The sequence below is a fragment of the Balearica regulorum genome, chromosome 2 (genome assembly GCF_011004875.1).
Source record: "Balearica regulorum gibbericeps isolate bBalReg1 chromosome 2, bBalReg1.pri, whole genome shotgun sequence".
In the NCBI taxonomy this organism is placed as follows: domain Eukaryota; kingdom Metazoa; phylum Chordata; class Aves; order Gruiformes; family Gruidae; genus Balearica; species Balearica regulorum.
The window spans coordinates 112,904,091-112,923,433 of NC_046185.1; the positions used below are offsets into that span (position 1 = coordinate 112,904,091).

Consider the following 19,343-nt stretch of genomic DNA (forward strand, 5'->3'; position numbering starts at 1 on the left):
CAGAGGGACTAAGTAGTGATACCCCAATGTCAAAGCCTGGGGGATGTGTGTGTTATCTGTTTGCTTGTGGGTTTAGGGGGCTATTGAGTCTTCTCTACTAAAAGGTCCTGTTTGGCTACCAGAGGCTGCATTTTGGTATCTTGATGTCTGTCCTGTCTTCGGTGAATATCCTCTAGCAAACCTTGTTATGGCACTTTGAAGATTTTAGAGCTTTGCAATGATCTGCTCCTCTCCTCCTCCAGCAGCAGTGGCCTGGTGGAATTACATGGTTGTGCACAAGTTACTTCAGCATAAAATCCAATGTCTCAGTTCAAACAGCTGAGGAAGGTGGATTTTGGAGGAAGATGCCAAACTCTGCGAGTGCTGGCCATTGTGGCATGAGGGATATGCTCCATTCTCTTGGCTCTGCTGTGACAGCAGTGACTTTCAGCAGGGGTGCAGGATGATCAGCTAGCAGCAGCAATGATTTAATGACCAGATGTTGGCTAGAGGACACGTGAAAGACTTCACCTGACTCTGATGGGCATAGCATAGAGCAGCATTATCCAGACAGCCCCTTTCAGTTCATAGGTATCCTCTGAGGAATAAATAATTGTGGTTTGGGCTTATTGGTGAGATGTTTTAGGCTGTATCATGTCAACTCTTACACGGGCTTTCTTGTGTATACCCCGTCCTTATACCTATTGATCAAAAGTCTGAAAGCAGGTCTTAAGAAGAAATAAAATAAGAAATATTTCTGTATATAGTATCATTTTTTAATTTAAAGTCACTTTCACCACATGGCTCAGGAATTGATATAAAGGCATCCTGATTCTGGAGCTTTTTTGTCTGACGTCGGTCCTTAACTACTGCTTACAAATAAAACAGGAAGAGTTTGTAACCGCCAGCCTAGGACTTAGTTCACCTTTGTGCATAGGCTTAAAAATAACTTGGATGCTTCTCAGTCTTTGCTGAGCTTGGAGGCCAAACCGGAGGAGGTGGTTGCGCTTTTCCTTCAAAGCAGTGGGACTTGGGGCAGGAGAGATTTCCTTACCGAGGCAGCCTGGCCCCCACACAACGAGGCAGCTGCACCGCTCTGCAGCTTGCTGTGCGGCCAAACCGCAGCCAAGAGTTGCAGCAAAGCCTGTCAGGTAAGGCTGTTCTTTTAGGAGGTGGCAGGAGGGTAGAAAGTGAGTTTGAAAACAGCTGTTGGAGAATGTCCTCTGCATTCAAGTTTCCAGCAGATGTCCAGCTTGCTTTCTTTATGGTCGGAAGAGGCTTTATTTATGATGGGGTCAGGAATATGATTCCTCAGGGCAGCTGGCAAGACTGTGCCCTAAGTTAGCTATTAAATTCTGCGACAGACGGTAGGAGCTGATGTTGGCAGCGTGCTACATTTCAAAGACTGGCCAAGCTCAAACAGCGTGCGGAGAGAAGGGGTCTCCTGTGAGCAATGAACTTTTAATTTTTGCAAAGTCATTAACAATGCTTTTTTTATTGGTCTTTTATTTTTACTTCCTTTTTCACCTACAGATGGAAGACTTTAATGAAATATGTAACTTAGGCAATTGTTTTGGTTTAAATACTAGGAGAATTTGTGGTGAATAGTCATTGCTGTCTGTAAAATTGCAAAAAAAATTATGTAGTGAGATGTTATTTCTCTTAATTTGTTCAAGGAACTTCAGGAACAAAATGCTACTGAACCATGTGCCATTAGGGGGCAACAGGCAACATCTCTGAGTGTTTGGAGGAATTTCATCAGTGTTAGGCCTTCAGCTACAAACCCCAAAGTCCCAACACAGCTGGTAGCAGTAGGGATTATTTTGGCAGGTGGTAATAACCTTGGCCTCTAGTTGCATGGAATAATAGTGCTAATAAGATGCTGTGCTGAAATTCCAGGGTATGAGGTGATTCATTCTGGCAGGTTCTTGTCTCCTGCCTGCCAGAACGCAGTTCTTTAACACTTCCTGTAGAGCAACAGATCACACGCCTTCACCTTTTCCATGGAGAGATGTATTCTCAAATTAATTTTCATTTGGGTATGTAAAAATAGCTGGCAAAACAGAACTCTTCATAAAATGTAATGACCTCACAGTAAGTCATAAGTACACATTTTTTGGCTAATGAATGCTTAGACCTTTTTATAAGATATAAGATCAAGACTGGACAAAATGCATTTTGAAAACTTTCCTCTTCTGAGGTGTCTTTTGTGGCTTTTATTTTCTAAATGACTAGCAGTAAATATTCAGACATGTCTAAGTGCAATGGCTGATACTCCCATTGTAACTAGTATCTTACCACTATCTTTCTAATTAAAGTTCTTTCAGATAATTAATATAATTCCAATGTGTACAATACTAAAGCAAATAACTTTAGGATACTGCTTAAAAATATGAATATAAAGCACTTTCGGTGTTTACCACAAGCAATGTTTTGTGCATAGGTCTGGTTTGGGGTTTTTTGTTTCACAACAATTATTTTTTCTATCATCAGTGTATCAGGAGGTTACATGTCATTCCCCTTCTAATGCTTTGTTCTCTTTCTTCCTATAGGCAATTAGTCGTTACTTGCCCAGACGAGATCCAGTTCTGAAACCTCTGATCTATGAAATGGTCCTGCACGAGTTTTTGGAGAGTGACTATGAGGTACCTGATGTGTCCACATGTAATCGCTATTTTCAGCAAAACACCCTTGGCAGCGTAGAACTCTGATAGCAAATTCTCTGTTGTATGCAAACATTATCAATGGAAAATTCAATGATAATAAAAAGATTAAAAAGATGAATTTTGGTTTAGCTTTTAAGATAATAAGTGGAATGTTCTTCAGAACACGCAAATGCTGTGAGATTGGTTACTTTTAATAAATACTATTATTTATAGTTTGTTTAATGTAGCACAAGTGGTTGAGGTGCGGAAAGCATACAGCACCTGAAAGACACCCAGCTTCATGAATCTTAATAACATTGCCCTAAGAAGGAAAACCTGTGTTCTGCACCGTGCACGTCTGTGGGCACGTAAAAGTGGCTTAGAGGTGAAGCACAGCAGGTATCATCTCAGAGGCTCAGATGAAGCTTTGATGTTTTGAAATGTTCCTTAGGCAGTTCTTTCTATTTCTGTTACAATCTCTTATACTTTTAGGGGTTTGCAACCCTGATAAAAGAGTGGCCTGGAGATCTCTACAACAACACAATCATAGTTCAAGCTGTGATGGATCACCTGAAGAAAGATCCACAGAACAGGACATTGCTGCGAACACTTGCAGAATTGTGAGTATAATTTTAAACTCCTATTACAAAAAATAAGTTTGAAATAGTATACTCTAGTTTATAAATATTTGTCTAACTCTCTTAACAGAAATATCTGCTTTGCTGCAGTCTACAAAGTATCAACTTTCTCTGCTGTCCACTCTGCTGATTGCACAGCTTAGCAATTCTTTTCCCTTCCTTATAAAGTGTATGCTGAGTATGAAAGCAAAGAGTTTAGTATAAGATTGGATTTGCTACTCCGCTTTCCAAAACAAATAGCTAGCATTCCTCTTTGTGCTGTCATAGGAAGCCTCTTTTGTGAAGAGTGCATTTCAGCATTACCCTTAGGAAAATAAATGGCATTTTTTCCCCTCTATTTCAAAAGTAGTATATTTAGGTTTACTGTGTGGCTGGAAATATGTGACTGGAAAATGTGCCCAAACTGATCTGGTTCTAGGCTGCTTTGTACAGGGATAAAGCTCTTCAGTTTTCTCAACCCAGTTCCCATGTTAAGTTCTTTTCATACTGCTTCTTTGTAGAAAGCAGAGCTGCTGCTATTGCTATGTTACGGTCTGTCCCAAAGTTTTAAGAGAGCAATGGTTTTTAGCTCTGAAGTGAGTTCCAATTAGTTCCCAAAAATAGAAATCTAGCATTTTGTGTGGCTTCCCCTGTGGTTTGAAAACGGGAAAGTGAAAATGCAGAGAACGACAGGTCAGAACACAATTGTGGTGTCTGATATAAACAAAATTGAAATTAATATTGCTCAGTGTTTTACTTCCTTTTAACAAAAGTGAATCACACCAGCTATTTAGATATTCATCAAATCAAGTAGCATCCTAATAAGCTTTACATCCTAGAGTATATTTATATTTTCCTTGATAGGTAATTTTCCTACACTTAAGATATGTAAGATCACGTGTATTATAACATTGTTTTTTATCAGGTATACGTATGACCAGCGCTATGGCAAAGCCCTAGAAATTTACCTAACTTTGAGGCATAAAGATGTCTTCCAGTTGATCCACAAGCACAATCTTTTCAGTTCTATCAGAGACAAAATTGTTCTCCTCATGGATTTTGATTCAGAGGTATGGTGATTTTAATGATTTTATATTCACTTTCCACTAGAGATATTTTAACAGATTAAAAATAAATGAGCTAAAGGTAGTGTTGAGGCGGAGAATGTGCTTGCTGTGTCCAGATACGTGTGTCTGAGGTAAGGAAGAAGATGTTTGCCTAGACTGCAAGATAATTGACCCAAAGAGGGTTTTTTTTTCCTTTGTATTTCCATTTGAGTATCATTCACAGTGAGAGTGCCAGACCTGAGATCATTGTTGTGATTCTCAAGTAGACTTTCACCATGATATTCTTTCTGCATTTCTAATCAAGTAATGCTATTAATAAGCCAAGAAAGGAGGCAGTGAATTTATTGTGAGGCATATCTTAAATTACTTGCCACTTTTCTTTCACTGTGGTCAGTTAATAGACTGTTCCAATTGGAAGGGGCCTACAGTGTTCATGTAGTCCAACTGCCTGACCACTTCAGGGCTGACCAAAAGTTAAAGCATGTCATTAAGGGCATTGTCCAAATGCCTTTTAAACACTGACAGGCATCGATCACCTCTCCAGGAAGCCTCTGCCAGGGTTTGACCACCCTCTCGGTCGAGAAATATTTCTTCGTGTCACATCTGAATGTCCCCCGACGGACACAGCTTGGAGCCATTCCCCCTCCCCTGGCCCTGGGTCCCAGGGAGAAGAGATCACCACCTCCCTCTCTGCTACCCTTCCGCAGGAAGCTGGAGAGAGCAGCGAGGTCGCCCCTCAGCCTCCTTCTTTCCAAACTAGATAAGCCCAGAGTCCTTACCCACCCTTCACAGGACATTCCTTCCAATCCCTTCACCGACTTTTGTTGCCCTCCTCTGGATGCATTCAAGGACCTTCACATCCTTTTTAAATGGTGGGACCCTGAACTACACACGGTACTCAAAGTGAGACCCTAGCAATGCTAATTACAGCAGCATAATCACCTCTTTTGACCGGCTGGTTATGCTGTGTCTGATGCACCCCAAGATGCAGTTTGCCCTCTTGGCTGCCAGGGCACACTGCTGACTCCTGTTGAGCCTCCTGTCATCCAGTACCCTCAGACCACTTTCTGCAGGGCTGATCTCCAGCCAGTCCCCTCCCAGTTTAGATTTGTGTCATGGGTTACTCGGCCCCAGGTGCAGAATCTGGCATTTGGTCTTGTTCAGTTTCATGCCATTGATGATTGACCAATGCTCCAATCTGTCCAGATCCCTCTGCAAGGCCTCTTGTCCCTCAAGAGAGTCTACAGCACCTCCAAGTTTAGTATCATCAGCAAACTTACTAATGGTGCATTCAACTCCTGCCTCCAGATGGTTGACAAAAATATTGGACAAAACTGGCCCTAGAATTGATCCCTGAGGAACATTTCTGGTGACTGGTTGCCATCCAGATGTAGCCCCATTCACTACAACCCTTTGAGCCCTGCCCTTCAGCCAGTTCTTCACCCAGCACAGCATGGAGCTGCTCATCTCACAGTTGAACAACTTGTCCAGAAGGATGGTGTGAAGGAGAGTATCAAAAGCCTTATTAAAACCCAGAAAAACTACATCCACTGCCTTCCCTTCATCCACTAGTGGGTGATCTTATCATAGATGAATATTAAATTAGTTAAACAGGACTTTCCCTTTGTGAACCCATATCAGCTCTGCCTGATGACTGTACTCTTCTTTAAATGCCTGTCAATAGCACCCAGCATGACCGTCTCCCTAATTTTTCCAGAACTGAGGTTAGACTAACAGGTCTGTACTTTCCTTGATCTTCCCTCACTCAGTTCTTGTAAACTGGAATAATGTTGGCTAGCTTCCAGTCAGTGAGGACCTCCTCAGACTCCCAAGACTTTTTTGTAGATGATTAAAAGGGGTCCTGCTCTAACATCTACTAGCTGCTTCAGTATTCTGGGATGAATCCCATCAGGCCCCATGAGCTTGTGAACATTCAACTGACAGAGCTGGTTGCTTACAATTTCAGTGTCTACAAATGGAAAGGTACTGTTCCCACAGTCATGGTCCTCCAACTCATGGGACTGGGCAGCCCAAGGTCTATCAGTATTATTAAAGACTGAGGCAAAAACCACATTGAATGCGTCTGCTTTTTCTTCACCCCTATTAGTCAGATGACCATTGGTCAACAAGTATCAGTCCAATGTTTTTCTCATTATACTGAAAATTTTAAACTAAACCATTTCATGATCACTGTGGCCAAGACAGCCATCTACTATCACATCCCCCACAAGACTTCTCTATTCAGAAAGAACAAGTCTAGGATGGCATCTGTCCTAGTTGGCTCACTGAGTACTTGGGACTGGAAGTTATCTCCTACAAACTTCAAGACTTTCCAAGACCTGCTCATCACAGCAGTATGAGATTCCTAGTTGATGTCTGGGACATGTCCCATGAGAATAAGGACTACCAATCCAGAAGTTTCTCCTAATTGCCTGTAGAATAACTCATAAATGCTTACATCCTGGCTAGGTGATCGGTAGTAGACACCCCTACAACATCTCCTTTGTTTTCCATCCCCCTAATCCTCACTCAGAGGCTCTTAACCACATCGTCCCTAACTGTAAGGGCTGCAGTCAAACCTCTTCCTTACATACAGTGCAACTCCTCCATGTTACCTGCTCTGCCTACCGTTCCTGAACAGCCCAGAACACTGGGCTGGAGTCCCAGCACGCCAATCATGGGACTCATTCCACCAAGTTAGACTGCTAACAGTGGTATCATAGCTCTGGGAACAGACCAACACTTCTAGTTCATCCTGTTTGTTTCTCATACTGTGTATGTTGGTATACAGACATTTCAGACATGCTCCTGAGCCCTCTGTGCTCCCAGGAGCAGTGTGAGTATTGCCACTAGCATTGCCACCCTCAGGTAATGCCATGCCAACCCTTGGCTTACCTACTGCAATCCTGCTGGTAATCCCCTTGCCCCATCAATTCTAGTTTAAAACTTTCTTGGTGGGCATAAGCTAGCAGGGCTAAGAGATGCATTTTCCCTATCAGGACAGGTGGATCTGATCAGGCCCCAGCATACCTTGTCTCTCAAAGGCTCTTCTGTGGTTTAAAAACCCAAAGTTTTGGCACAGGCACCAGTCCTGGAGCCAGGTATTGATATCCTGGGCTCGCCTGTTTCTTCTGAAGTCTCCCCCCTTTACTGGGAGGATTGAGGAAAACACTACCTGTGCTCACGAATATTTTTTTTTTCTTCTGAAAGATTGCGAGGTTATTAACTTAAATTCCAAAAATCAAGAAGTATGTGTTTTGTTCTGAATTCAGTCTTATTTCTTCACAGCTGGCTATAAAACCTCAGCAAATGAGTTTTGGTATGATCCTTGTGGGGAAACCAAGTAGATCTGCTCTTTAGTTGCAGTGGTGGTTTATACGCTGGAGCTAAGATATGGAGCCACCTGTACCAAAGATGATCATCTTTCATATGCCCATTCTAAACTAAATGGGAAAAAATAGAGTATAATTCTTTTTTTATTAAATAGAGTAAATCATATCAGGAATTTGTGGGTTTGTATTTTTTGAATGTGAAACACAGTTTGGTCTTCTAAGAGGAAGCAGAACCGGAATCCCGGTAGCCGCTCTGCTTACATGGTCTTGTCTGCTTGTGTTATAGTATTGGTGTACAGATAGTATGGAGGAATCCAGTTGCAAGGCAAGTTGAGTTGTGTGTTTCCTATCAGCCGTTACCCTGCAGTTCCCTTTTGCAATAGGACAAATAGTATTTCTACATCATTTGACAGTGGCCGCCTGTGACCTGTGATTCAATGGGCATACTTCACCTGCAGTATAAGTGCACAGTATTGATTGCTATTAGTGTGGAAACTTAGATGTATTCTGGAAGAATACATGATGTGTTCTCCTGTAATGCTGTGCTGTCGGGGAATGCTGATGTTATGCAAACTGGTCTCTGAATTACTGTTGCTGAAAAGAGTAGGTCTGCAATATCCATCCGATACCCATCAGTGAACAAGCATAATACTATATAGAGTGTGAGAAAATGTGTGTACCTGTTTCTTAAATGAGTTCTCTTTCTTTGCTTTAGAAAGCAGTAGACATGCTTTTGGATAATGAAGATAAAATTTCCGTGAGTATAACAAGTTCATGGCATGGTAGCCCAATGCTTGCTTGTATTACGCATCTTTTTAGTCCTGCAAATGTGATGAACATCACAGGTTTGCTAATCTGTTGGGTTTATTTGTTTTCTTTCAGATTGACAGAGTCGTTGAAGAATTAGAAAACAGGCCTGAGCTACAGCATGTGGTAAATATTTCTATATTCTATTGTTTTCAAATTGAGCTGAATAAACTCTTTGCTGGACACATCTTTTACAGATATGGTTATCCTGTCAAAGTGCACGTGACACTAAAATGTCATAAATTATCAGGAGCCAAAGTAGCTACTTTTGCTAATCAATTTTTTTAACATGGCCATAGCATTTTTACAATAGTAAAATAATTTTAAATGTGTACCTGTGAGAACATGATAACATATTGCTTACTTGTTAACATACCGTGAGATACTCCTTATGGCATTGCAGACACTTGTCTTCTCTGGTCAATTACTTCTTGCTTGTATCCCTCCTCTTTCCCTACAGAAAAATGGGATTGGATGTTGGGTGCAACTCTGAAGCATGTTTTGTTGATCCATGGAGACAGTGAACTGCTTGTCTTTCTAGACCTGTAACTTCCATACACTGCAAGATTGTTCTTGTTTGTGCAGAATTACAATATTACTGTAAGGCTGTGGCTGCACATTGCTATTCCAAAAGCATCTCTTTGGATTGAACATGCTGTCAGTGGAATATGTATCATGTAACCATGGTCTTGGGCTGTATTAAGGAGGGAAGTTGAACTTGCCGCTGTGTACAGGTGGGGCTCAGGGCATCGATCTGGTGAAGAGCAGGTTTATATGTTAGAGATCTGATTATAGGAAGCAGCTCTATGAAGTGTGCAGCTCGCAGCCCAAGAGCTTTGCAAAGACAACTGACTGTCAGTTTATGGAAGGGATGCATCAGTTTCAAAGTGTGAAGCTTGCTTCCCTTTGTGTGAAAGCGACTCTCGAGATGATTCTCAAGGCTTTTCTGTGCTTGTTTAGAAAGAAGGAGCTTTGCCTCAGGATCTATAGTTTGAGGTACTTTGGTTAAAACATTTCATGTCGTAAAAATTTGATCTATAGTTATCTGTAATGGTCAAACATATCTAGATAACCAAAATGCTTCATTTGACATATTTGTCCAAAGTTTTCTGTGAAATTCAAAATCATAGAATTATATCATAGGTTCATTATATCATGGTTTGAGTTGGAAAGGACCTCAAAGATCATCTAATTCCAACCCCCTGTCACGGGCAGGGACACCCTCGACTAGACCGTGTTGCCCAAAGCCCCATCCAACCTGGCCTTGAACACTTCCAGGGACAGGACATCCACAGCCTCTCTGGGCAACCTGTTCCAGTACCTCATCACCCTCATAGTGAGGAATTTCTTCCTTTAATCTAAATCTACCCTCTTCCAGCTTAAAGCCATTACCCCTTGTCCTGTCACTAAAAATCCAGTAGTTTAATTGAAGGTTAATGGACAGTTTCTTAACTGCGGCTGAAAGCCTGCTTTATAGAGCTGGTTTTGGAGATTGCTGTGATGAGGGTACCTCAGAAAAATGTAAAATTAGTGTTTTGAATCAGGATTTAATCTCTTTGCCTTTTAGTATGTGTTAGCACTTCCGTTAGAAAATTAGGAGGAATATTTTATTAGTAAAGAACAAATAATATTGCCTAAGTGGTTTTGAGTTCTGATTCTCTCTTTTTATTCCTAGTATTTGCACAAGCTTTTCAAGAGGGACCACCATAAAGGCCAGCGATATCATGAGAAACAGATCAGCCTTTATGCTGAATATGATCGTCCAAATTTACTGCCATTTCTCAGAGACAGCACGCACTGTCCACTAGAGAAGGTAAGCCCCCAACATATAAACACAGGTCCTTGATTTTTATGTCTGTAGCTTGCAGTGTTACGAATTTGTAACTGTGTCTGGTACTGCCCTCTACTGCCCAAAGGAGGAGATCCTTTGAGTTTGTGACCATCACCTTTAGAAATTCGGTTTGCCGAGCTGGCTGACAGCTGAGACCTTCCTCTCTCAGCTCACAGGGCAGGAATTGGTGGGGATTTTTAGTGCAGAAGTTCTGAATTCATAGTTGATGCTTACCTACAGCATATATATGCATCAGTGCCTGGCCTGACTGGACAGGAGGTTGTGGTTGCAGGAAATCAACAATCATTTTGCTAAATCCTAGGACTAGTCAGTGTTAGATCTTGGAAAATGAGTAGCTGTAACTGGAGTTTTTCTAGCTTTGTATTCTAAGATCCTAAGTTGCTTTCAAATAATATACATAATATAACAGTCACTGAACTAGCAGAGCTGAAAGTATTTTGTCTTTGTAGTTCTGCTAGTAGACTTGGGGTTTTACAGAGTACCACATTTCCACCTTCTTTAACCTTTTTACATTTTCCTTCTTTGCTCTTCCTTGTCAAATTAAAAAAATAAATAGATGAAGTTAAGGGCACTCTTGGGTTTTTTTTTCCCCTGCTTGAATTAAAGTGAATTGAATGGAAATTTAAGTTTCCCTCTTTAGTTGGGTCAGTATTTTATTACTTGTATTTGTCACTGTTAATGGCCAAACAGAGCAATCTTTGTGAAAGGATGCCTCTCTGTATGCAGCTGTAATGATGACACCACAGGAGAAGTTTTAAATGTAGTACTGAATGTTACATCTGTACTTTTATTTTTTCTTTTGGTGCAAATTAGTTTTAGTTAATGCAGATCCAGCCACCTATCTTCAGTGATGGGTGGTACAGAAAAGTGCTGTAAATGATGCAAGTGCATTGCTGGCACTGCTTTGATGAAAATATGGGCTGTGCGCAAGAATATGTCAGAGATTCCTGAGCCTTTGGATGGTGTGGTGCAATAATCACGAAAGTGAGAGAAAAGGATGTTAGAAAAAGTGTCATTCTAACCTTATGTTAAAATGTTAATATGTTTCAGTAAGAAGCTAAGGAAGAGAGGAAAGATACCAACACTGTATAAAACTTAGCTGAATTTACTGTCACTGCTAATTCTGTAATTATACTTCTTACCATACATATCATACAGTAACATTTTGCCACATACAAATCTTTATTCTAAGGAAATAAAAAGGGGACCAATAATTTGCCAGTTGTTATTTTCAGTTCCTGTTTAGCAGATTCCAGTGCAGTATATACATTGCAAAAACCCCATGGTATTTGAACAAATTCACGCTTACTATTGCTTTAAAGAAATTATAAACCTGGCAGAAAGAAATAATTCTTGTTCTTTAAAAGTAAGCCACTTTTATTCAAGTGCAGTTTAGCAAATGTTTTATAAAATGAACTGAAAGAGAAGTATGAATGTTCCCTGTTTTCCTCTAGAGGGAGCATGACAGTCAATAAACACGCAGCATCCAGAAATACTGAATACCTAGTACTTTTAGTTTAGCTTCTAAGTGGAGAGAAAAGGCTGTCAGCTGTTTTTAGAACTTAGTATTCATATCTTCATTCCTCTGAATTATCTGGTTGGTAATTCACTTTACCCCTACCCTGAAATTCGTTGTCCATATTTCTAAACTTCATAGTAACCCATCTGAAATAGTTTGGGTATGGAAGGAAAAGTTAATTCCTATCTACATCTTTAGCTGTAGCTGTATCTTAGGCATTTACAGTTTTGATTTCCAAGTATGAAAGTCTTTACTGGTGAACAGTTGTCTTCACAGGAATGCCGCGAATCTTGCGTTTGCTTTCTGCTTCCGAACTGGAAACAGACATGGCATTGTTTATGGCATACCAGTCCTGCCGGTTTTCTGTTACTAAAAACTTCTTGGTAATCAGTTTGGTAATATTGGTAGTTGTCCTCAGTGTTTGTCAGCTACACACAGATTCAGTAACTGCTCATGGTATTTAGCCCTCAGGTCTTTAAACCAAATTTACAAGCAATGCTTCCTCCTTATTCTTTCATACTTGGGTTGGTTTATTTTTGTATTGTCTTCTTGGAGGTTACTAGTAGAAAATTTAGAGGGCACTCTCTGTCTCTCAAAACCATTCTGGTTACCCTGAGGAGATCTACAGGCTTGTATTGTGAATGAATAGTAGACCTCCATCACTAGAGACTTCATAAGTCTACCCACAGGAAGCAAGTCTTGACAGCACAGAACCTTGATGCTTTTGGATTAACCAACTTTTGGAAGAAGAAAGAAGTTGCCAGTAGATTTAAAGGTAGAGATTGACACAATCCAGACTGAAATATCTGTCATGTCCCCAGATTTATTTAATCTTGTAGAAAAACAAAAAAATAAAATGCCATTGAGTTTCTCCTCTTAATTAATGCCAGAGGACCTGACAGTGCATATTAAGGGAGCTGTATTCCTGTCAAAATGAGTAATGCAACTTCATGGAAAAGTATCTTTAAGCCTCTTGCAGCATTTGTGATCAATAAACTATCATGTTACATGGTTCCCTGTATTCTCTTTCCCTCCTCCCTTCCCTTAAATTCAAGGCTCTTGAGATCTGCCAACAGAGGAACTTTGTAGAAGAGACAGTCTATCTTCTGAGTAAGTAACACTCAGTGTGATAAATTACAACATGCTTTTAATCTTGTCAAAGCTTATGCTGCGAAAATGTATGATGTATTGTCTAATATCGTTTAACATGCTTTCCCAGAGACAAAGTTGGTATACAGTCAGTAGGACCAAATAACATGATTTAGAAAATAAAACAAAGCACTGAATTATTCATATGAAATCTTAACTCCATATATTGTGTTTCTGCGTTTCTGATTTGGTGTTTTTCTGGGATTTTGGAGGTGTTGGGGGGCTATGGGGAGCAGGATGGGGGGGTAGTATCTCCAAGAGAAGAGTAATGCTGTCAGTTTGAAGAGAGGGGAGAAACAAAACAAATGTTTTATTCTGAATACGTCTCAGAAGCTTTATTTTCATTTTTTCCTTTTTTTTTTTTTTTAAATAAAATTAATTGTAAATTAACTCCCCCAGCAGGCCAAGGAACCTACCTCTGAATGAGAGGCATTGTAAGATTAAGATTTTTATGTATGTTTACGTATTAGTCATGAACAGAATGGAAAGCATTTCTTTAATCAGTCTGTTTTAGTAAGAATGTTTTGTGAATGCTTGAGAGCAAAGTAGGATTCACTCGTGGATTTATTTAAAGAATAGTTCAGCATTTCTACTACTTCTTCCTCTTCCTTCCTCTCATTTTCCATGGGTGTAAGCTGCACTATACCTACTGCAAGTTAAGAGTGTCCATGAGGGCTCTTAAAAGGGAGTATTTCATGTCACAGTTTACATGCACATACTCCCCCTTATGTTAGATGTTGCTGCAGTTCAGAGCCCCTAATATGACGAAACGCATCCTTAAGAAAGGTTCCAGGTCCCAGTCCAGGAAAGTGCTCCGAGCACTTGTTCATATTATACTGATTGCTCTGGGATTTGCAGTCCTACATCAGATTAGATTAGATCTGGTCTTGGTTGAAATAGTCTAAGACAACTTCACACTTATAAAATTCATATCAAAAGAGCTTCTTAAAGCGCTGAGTATTGATAAGCATTTAGGATTTATAATCTCTCTACTTATTTTTTCCTTCTAGGCAGAATGGGTAATAGCCGGAGTGCCTTGAAGATGATAATGGAAGAATTGCAAGATGTAGATAAAGCTATTGAATTTGCCAAGGAACAAGATGATGGAGAACTTTGGGAAGACCTCATTTTATATTCTATCGATAAACCACGTAAGTGGGATAGTTTCTAAGAAGCCTTGCATGTGTATTTTTTTTTTTTTGGTGGAATGCTATTGTAGTTAAAGGATTAAATTATCCACGTGCATGTTAGCAAAGGTGTTTATGGATGGCCAGGGAGGAGTTCTGGTTTGTGGAGCACAACATAGCTGTCCTACTGTGCGTAAAAATGCCCAGTAAGGCAGCATGTGGGCATGCTACAGAATGAGTACTTAGGGATTTAACGTTTGACTAAGCTCTGCATAGTTATGCCCTTAATGACAAATTAAGGGGAAGATGGCACTTTTAATTTGGCAGAATGAGGCTTTATTTTTAGACAACCTCAAAACACAGTCTGCAGGTTTGATGAGAATGTTGTATAGTATGTTTATTGCAGCTACTTCCCTTTGAAATTCGGAAAATGAAGATCCTACACCTTTCTACCCCTCAGTAGAATAACTAATTTTGTTTTGTTTCTCTGGCACAAAGGTAAGATCTGTAATAATGCGTACATTTTGCCTTTCATCCATTATATGAATAGCTACTCAGGTTTAAAGTTTAGATGGAATCAGAAACTGACAGAATCTCATAAGCAACATCAGTTTTGTTCAGGAGGCAGATTCAGAGGAGTCAATATGACTGAGAAAATAGAGAATTATTTTAACTATCTACTCCATTAGTTTTGCAACCTCTTCTGGGGCTTTAATCAAGGCTTTAAAGTCTCTCCTGGGATCCCTTTTCTGAAGGATTGAATGTCTTGTAGAATTAGTGTCAGCATATATCTTTTCATCCCTTGGCCGCTAATTCTGACAGGAAGAAGCAAACAAAATCTTAGAAGAATGGTGTTCTCAAGTTACCCATACTTAAATGCAGTCCATCACTGAAAGTGATGCTACAATTAGTGACATCTTTAGAGCAAAAGGGATTCAAAGCATATAAAATTCTCTCAGTTCCATCTACCCATATGCAGAGCAACTCCAGTGATATTCCTCAGTTTTGGGGGTTGAAGAAAAAACACAGCCTTGAGGTCCATCCTTCTAGTGTTTCCTTTAGCGAAGTGCACTTCAAAAAGCAACAGACGACTTTTGCGTCACTCTCACCAATGTTTAGAAACACGTTGGAGTTAGGTTAAGTGCTTGAAAATGTGTATTTAAACCCTGGAACTGGGGATGGAGTAGTCACAATGCAGTTAATTTTCTGGCTCTGTTTGTTTGAGTGCCCTTTTTGTTGAATTGAAATGCAGTATTTACTTGTAGGTTTGTGCTGGGTACTCTGTTACCCCTTTTCTGAATACCCTAGAAGTTCTATGAATTGCCAGACTATATCTTCCTCTCTTACCCAAAGGCCTATATTCAAGCAAATACAGCTGCAAGAAACATATGAAAGCTATAGAAAAGAGGCTTAGTGTTATCTCTCAGTAGAGAACTGTCCTGGAATCAGCCAGAGATTGTCACCTGTAGCTTGTCGCGAAAGCAACCTGTAATCGGGTATTTTGCTGAATTTTTTTCTTAATTTCATTGCCTCTTGGTTTTCACAGCTTTTATTACTGGTTTGTTGAACAACATTGGAACCCACGTTGATCCCATTCTTTTGATCCACCGCATCAAGGAAGGCATGGAGATTCCTAATTTGAGAGACTCACTAGTGAAAATTCTTCAGGACTACAACTTGCAGGTAAACGCTACATTCTTCCTGTGATACTCATTTTCAGAAAGACAGCAAACCCACTTTGCCACTGAACAGCACGAGAAATGGCTGTTGTGAAGGTTTGTTCATTTTGTTCAGACATCTGTCATTGTCACTGCTAATTGGTACAAAGCTATGACAGAAAGGGTAGAAATTTGTTGAGACGAATAGTCTCTTCTCTTGATGGCTTCTAGCACTTCTAAATCTCTCCCATGCTGTCATAAGCCTGGTGGGTAAGTAGAACTGGAAAGGTCTTGGTGATTCAGACTATTTTATACTGCCCAACTGTCCAATATTGGAAAGTCTCATGACTAGTACTTTTCATTCTGTTTCATCTATGAGAAGGCATAACACCACATGCACTCACTAAAACATTCACCAGGTTAAGAGCTGTATGTTAAGTGTCATACTACCTACAAGATGATGAACTTTTAAAATCAAATTCTGTTGTCTGTTGTGCAGAATGTGTTGATGTCTATGCATTTAAAAAAAAAAAATAAAAAAAGACTGCTCGTTGGATCATGGGAGTTCTTAGTGTAATTATACAGATATGTGCAGTTCCCTACATGACTGGTTTTGCTGTGTGTTTGTAAGAACTTAAAGGACACGTAGCCTTAAATGTTCCTGAAAGTCACAACAGAGAGAGTTGCATTGCATACTTTAAATCTCCCAGCTGCAAAAGGAGGCCCAAACTTGAGTTCTCTGTAACACTGCTCTGCACACTTCTACTGAGAGACATAAGGATATAGAGCAGTTTGAATGCTCCAGGTGTGACTATGCAGAGTATGAGAAAACATAGCCCAGTTAGCAGCTGAAACTCCAGTTTTCTGAACCTCATAAACATTTGTTTCCCATCTGCTGTTAGTCTTTGAACATCTCTAGCAAATAGAGAGTTGTGATGGTTTTCAGTAAAAGTCACAACTGGTCTCTTACCAGACCAAATCAAGACTACACTTGCGAGAGCCTTCACTGATGTCAGAAGTCCTTTTAAAAAGGCAAGTTCTAAGCCTTTCCAAAGTTCTTCCTTTGTTTTACTATCACATGTGCTTTAGATTATGGCTTTCATTATTTCAAAAAAGCATGTTAAGTGTCTTGTTCTCCTGCACACCCATTATGTGCAAGGAGTTACCCCAGATAAACAGATACATGTTTGCATATAATGTATGTTGCAGCATTACTTCCAGTTTTTAATTGATTTCCTTAGATATTACTATCCTTCCAAAATAATGCTAGATAAATGCATGCTGTATTTAAACAGTTGCATGTTAATCTTGCCACTGTCAGTACCCTGCTGCTTTCACTGCCGATCCTCCTGTTTCTGCATTCTCTTGAAATCAAAATGGAATTTTTGGTCTCAGGCGGACTGAGAAAGTGCTGTGTGCATAGCTGCAGCTTTACACTTATGCAAAGTATATTGCATGGCTTCAGACAAAGCTGATGACGTTGTTTGGTCACGTTCTAGGGAGGGAAGAATAATTTTGTCTTCAAATACCTTTTAACAAAATTACTTTGGGATTAAAAGGATGTATTTAACCTTCAGAATAATATCTAAAATTATTTGCTGTTAGCATTGAAATGCTTCATGGATTTCAAATTAATTAATTTTGAAGTAGATTTGGATAGCTCTAGGGCTAAAATTTAGCTCTCGTAGGAATAATAGAAATTAGGGAAGTTTAATGTAATTTGTGCTTGGCTTGTTTGTACGATAGCGTAACAATATAGCAAAAAACCCTAGGGGGACTATTTTTCTTTAGAGAAATATAAGCTATAGGTTAAAATAAGACTGTTCCTGGAGTGTTACAGGCAATGTAAATTGCACTGTTTATGGACAGATGGTGTGTCTACATTGAAATTTATAGATGTTATCACAGCTCTTGCACACTTAGATTGGCAAGTAGACTAAGTAGACTTGGATTGGCGAGCTCAATTTTTTTATAGCGGGATGGTTTCTGCATTCAGCGTGTGCTTCAGGATATGGCTGAGATTTCAAGTAAATGTCTATCTAAGCGGCTTCTCATTGCTGAGGGCAATTCTGCCCTAGCTTCATCATTGCTGCTGCCTCATTAGCTGTTCTACAGCTAGCCTTTGGTGTGTTTGTATGATGCCTGATCACACCTTTGCATCAGGTTGTGTACGTTTATGGTGAGAAGTCCATGTCCTCTATTCTGGCCTGGCACAACTCCTTGGATTTTGGTTAAAGCTACCTGATTTGTATCACATAACATACCAGATGTTTTGAACTCGTACAGCAATCCAAATTACACTGGCTAGGAGTTTCTGTAATGTCATCTCTGCAGATCTCGAGCTCTGTATGCACGTAAGTTTTATTGTTCCCATTTTCAAAGGCAAAAAAGAAAATCTTGTGCCAAGATCCACAAAGGAGGTGCACAGGTGAAGTTAGAACCTGTTGATTGGCTTGCACGTCACTGCCTAAACCCAAAAAGGTGCTGATCTTTTCATAACATTGGCTCCCCAAAAGGTATTACAGCTGTGTTGTATTTAATTGTGGCCTCCTTTTGCAAGCCCTAATAAGATTGTTTTATACTTATGTAAGTATGCAGATGCAACTTCCCTATTATGCTCCTAAATTTCCTTAGCAGTAAACTTTACATTAGATGTGATTTGAAATATGGGTAGGAGCTAAAAGCAGTGCCTTTGGCAGACTTTGTCTTTTTTAAAACAATTCTTTACATTCCAGCAAAACCAAGTGAATCAAATTGAGTGGCTGCCAAAGCATGCCATATGTGGCTTACAGTGTGCATTGGAGAATCCAACACAGAAGTCTACTAATGCAACAAAATTTATTGTATTTTTTTTTAATCTGGGATCTTCCCTGAATAATTTAAGTTTTCATTAATGTTGGCATATTGCAGATGGACTGCTTCAGTTTAACAAATTACCACCCATTAGATGAACTGCTGCAACTGTTGTATGTGCTAGTCTAAGATCACCTCGGCTCTAAAGTGATGTGGTTAGCTAATATCTGTTAGTTAATATCTAATATCTAGCTACTAACCAACCAATCATGGCACTAAGATAGGATTAGGTATTCTGTTGGGTAAAAATAAAATATAGATCACATAAGACTTTGTTCTTAGGCTGCAATTTAAGTACTTCTAATTTACATTTGCTCTGACATTACAGCTCTGCTTTACAAGTAGGGATCTATTAAGCTGCCTTATTATTCTTCAAGAATACCCATTTTTATTTTCCAACTTCAGGAAGTGCTATTCCTCCATGAACTTAAACCTGCGTGCACACTTAAGTATTTTCCAAAACAGGAAAAGATTTAAGTACTCGTTTAAGTGGTTTTCTGAATAGGGATTAAAACTCCAAGTGATTATTTTTGTTTGTTCCCTCTTGTGGATCATTTATTATAATCTTTTCTCTTTGTCATCGCCTGACTTAGTATATTAAAACCATAGTAGATAGTTGAATGACACTGATTTATTGTAGTGATGAAAGTTTATTTACTGCTGAAATAATACTGATTTTAGTGTTTATATACAGTAACATTCATAGACCACAAAGTTATGAAGACATAGACAACAAAG

General features: G+C 39.6%; 1 protein-coding gene across 2 annotated transcripts in view; it reads left to right on the plus strand.

Moving 5' to 3' along the window:
- VPS41 (VPS41 subunit of HOPS complex) overlaps positions 1-19,343 on the plus strand; it is a 120,053-nt gene that overhangs the window by 92,013 nt on the left and 8,697 nt on the right. For both annotated transcript variants that reach the window (XM_075745354.1, XM_075745355.1), the window contains exons 17-25: positions 2,532-2,624; positions 3,117-3,244; positions 4,167-4,311; positions 8,356-8,397; positions 8,523-8,573; positions 10,123-10,260; positions 12,874-12,928; positions 13,978-14,118; positions 15,641-15,777. In XM_075745354.1, coding sequence (XP_075601469.1) covers positions 2,532-2,624; positions 3,117-3,244; positions 4,167-4,311; positions 8,356-8,397; positions 8,523-8,573; positions 10,123-10,260; positions 12,874-12,928; positions 13,978-14,118; positions 15,641-15,777 — 930 coding nt within the window. The remainder of the gene's footprint in view (positions 1-2,531; positions 2,625-3,116; positions 3,245-4,166; positions 4,312-8,355; positions 8,398-8,522; positions 8,574-10,122; positions 10,261-12,873; positions 12,929-13,977; positions 14,119-15,640; positions 15,778-19,343) is intronic.